The sequence below is a fragment of the Diaphorina citri genome, unplaced genomic scaffold, assembly GCF_000475195.1.
Source record: "Diaphorina citri unplaced genomic scaffold, Diaci psyllid genome assembly version 1.1 scaffold470, whole genome shotgun sequence".
NCBI lineage: Eukaryota > Metazoa > Arthropoda > Insecta > Hemiptera > Psyllidae > Diaphorina > Diaphorina citri.
Window position 1 is genome coordinate 160,405 of NW_007377905.1, and position 1,163 is coordinate 161,567.

The 1,163-nt window shown below is 40.2% G+C and overlaps 2 protein-coding genes across 2 annotated transcripts in view; both read right to left on the reverse strand.

Annotated features, from left to right (window-relative positions):
* LOC103509139 (GATA zinc finger domain-containing protein 14-like) overlaps nucleotides 1–827 on the reverse strand; it is a 6,757-nt gene extending 5,930 nt beyond the window's left edge. Inside the window, exon 1 of the mRNA XM_008473729.3 lies at nucleotides 705–827. The gene's annotated coding sequence lies outside the window, so the exon portion shown is untranslated. The remainder of the gene's footprint in view (nucleotides 1–704) is intronic.
* LOC103509140 (RNA polymerase-associated protein CTR9 homolog) overlaps nucleotides 84–1,163 on the reverse strand; it is a 25,497-nt gene continuing 24,417 nt past the window's right edge. Inside the window, exon 24 of the mRNA XM_026823538.1 lies at nucleotides 84–440. Coding sequence (XP_026679339.1) covers nucleotides 203–440 — 238 coding nt within the window. The 3' untranslated portion in view covers nucleotides 84–202. The remainder of the gene's footprint in view (nucleotides 441–1,163) is intronic.

Below are 1,163 nucleotides of genomic sequence, written 5' to 3' on the forward strand. Positions count from 1 at the left end.
AAGGGAAAATAAAAAAAGAAAAAAAAAAAGGGCGACTTTTTAATCCAAATAAAAAAAAAATAAAAAAAAAAAAAAAAAAAAAATCGGGGATAAAGAGCAAAAAAAATAATAATAATAATAAAAATATTCGGTCCAATTTTTCCCAGGGGCAAAAAAAATCGAGGGAAAGTGGGGCAAAACGGAACAGCCCGATTTTTCCAGTCTAGTCGGAACCACTTCCCGAGCCCGATTTCCGCGACCCACTCCCCGATCGTGATCCTCCCGAACCCGATCTACCGCTCTTCCTTGAGCCACTGGCCGATCTAGACCGGGATCTTGATCCACTCCCAGATCTGGAGCCACTGCGAGATCGGCTGACCGATCTAGAGCGCGATTTCCTCGGTGATCCACTGCCCGATCGTGAACCGCTCCGGCTGCGAGATCGGGAGCCGCTGCGTGACCTTGAGAACAGAGGAAATCGGTATGAATTAGAAAGAAGTGGGGGGAAAAAAGGTACATGTAGGAACAGCTGGTTTAATATAACAAATTTTAGTAAACAGACATCGTATTGTCATCCGAAATCTTATATGTTATCACTGGGGGGGGGGGGGGGAATAGGCCCTGGGAAAATCGACTGATTCGACTGTCCGCTTATTGGCCCTTCGACCATACGAGGTCAAGACATTACGAAATTCTCAAGTTTTTTCACCAAAAGACTTTCTCACCTTTAAAATAAGTTGAATTTCTAGTTGCTGGTCCGAATAAAATCCAATTCAATTCGTTTTTTCAGGTAAGAACGCATAAAAAAGTTGATTTTTCCGACACGGTTTTCCAAATAAAAACTTCCATTTCCATTTTGTAAACATAACCTGAAAGTTTTTCGAAAACTGATTTTTGGTTTCAAAAGTCACCGCTAGGAGGGACATTTTTTTCCAGAGGTTCCGTCAAAATAGACCGGAGGTTTTGGCTCCGCAATAACCGGTTTCCTTTTTTCTAGCTAAATCCCCTTTAGGGGTGATTTTTTTTCCATCTTCATCATACATAATCATGAGCTGAATTTGCTTCATTTTAGAGCTATCTGCTGAAATTTAATTAACTTCGTTTACAACCATCATCAGGCTACATTGTTTTCTGCTTGATTTTTTGTTTTTTTTTTTTTTTTTTTTTTTTTGGGGTTTGATAGG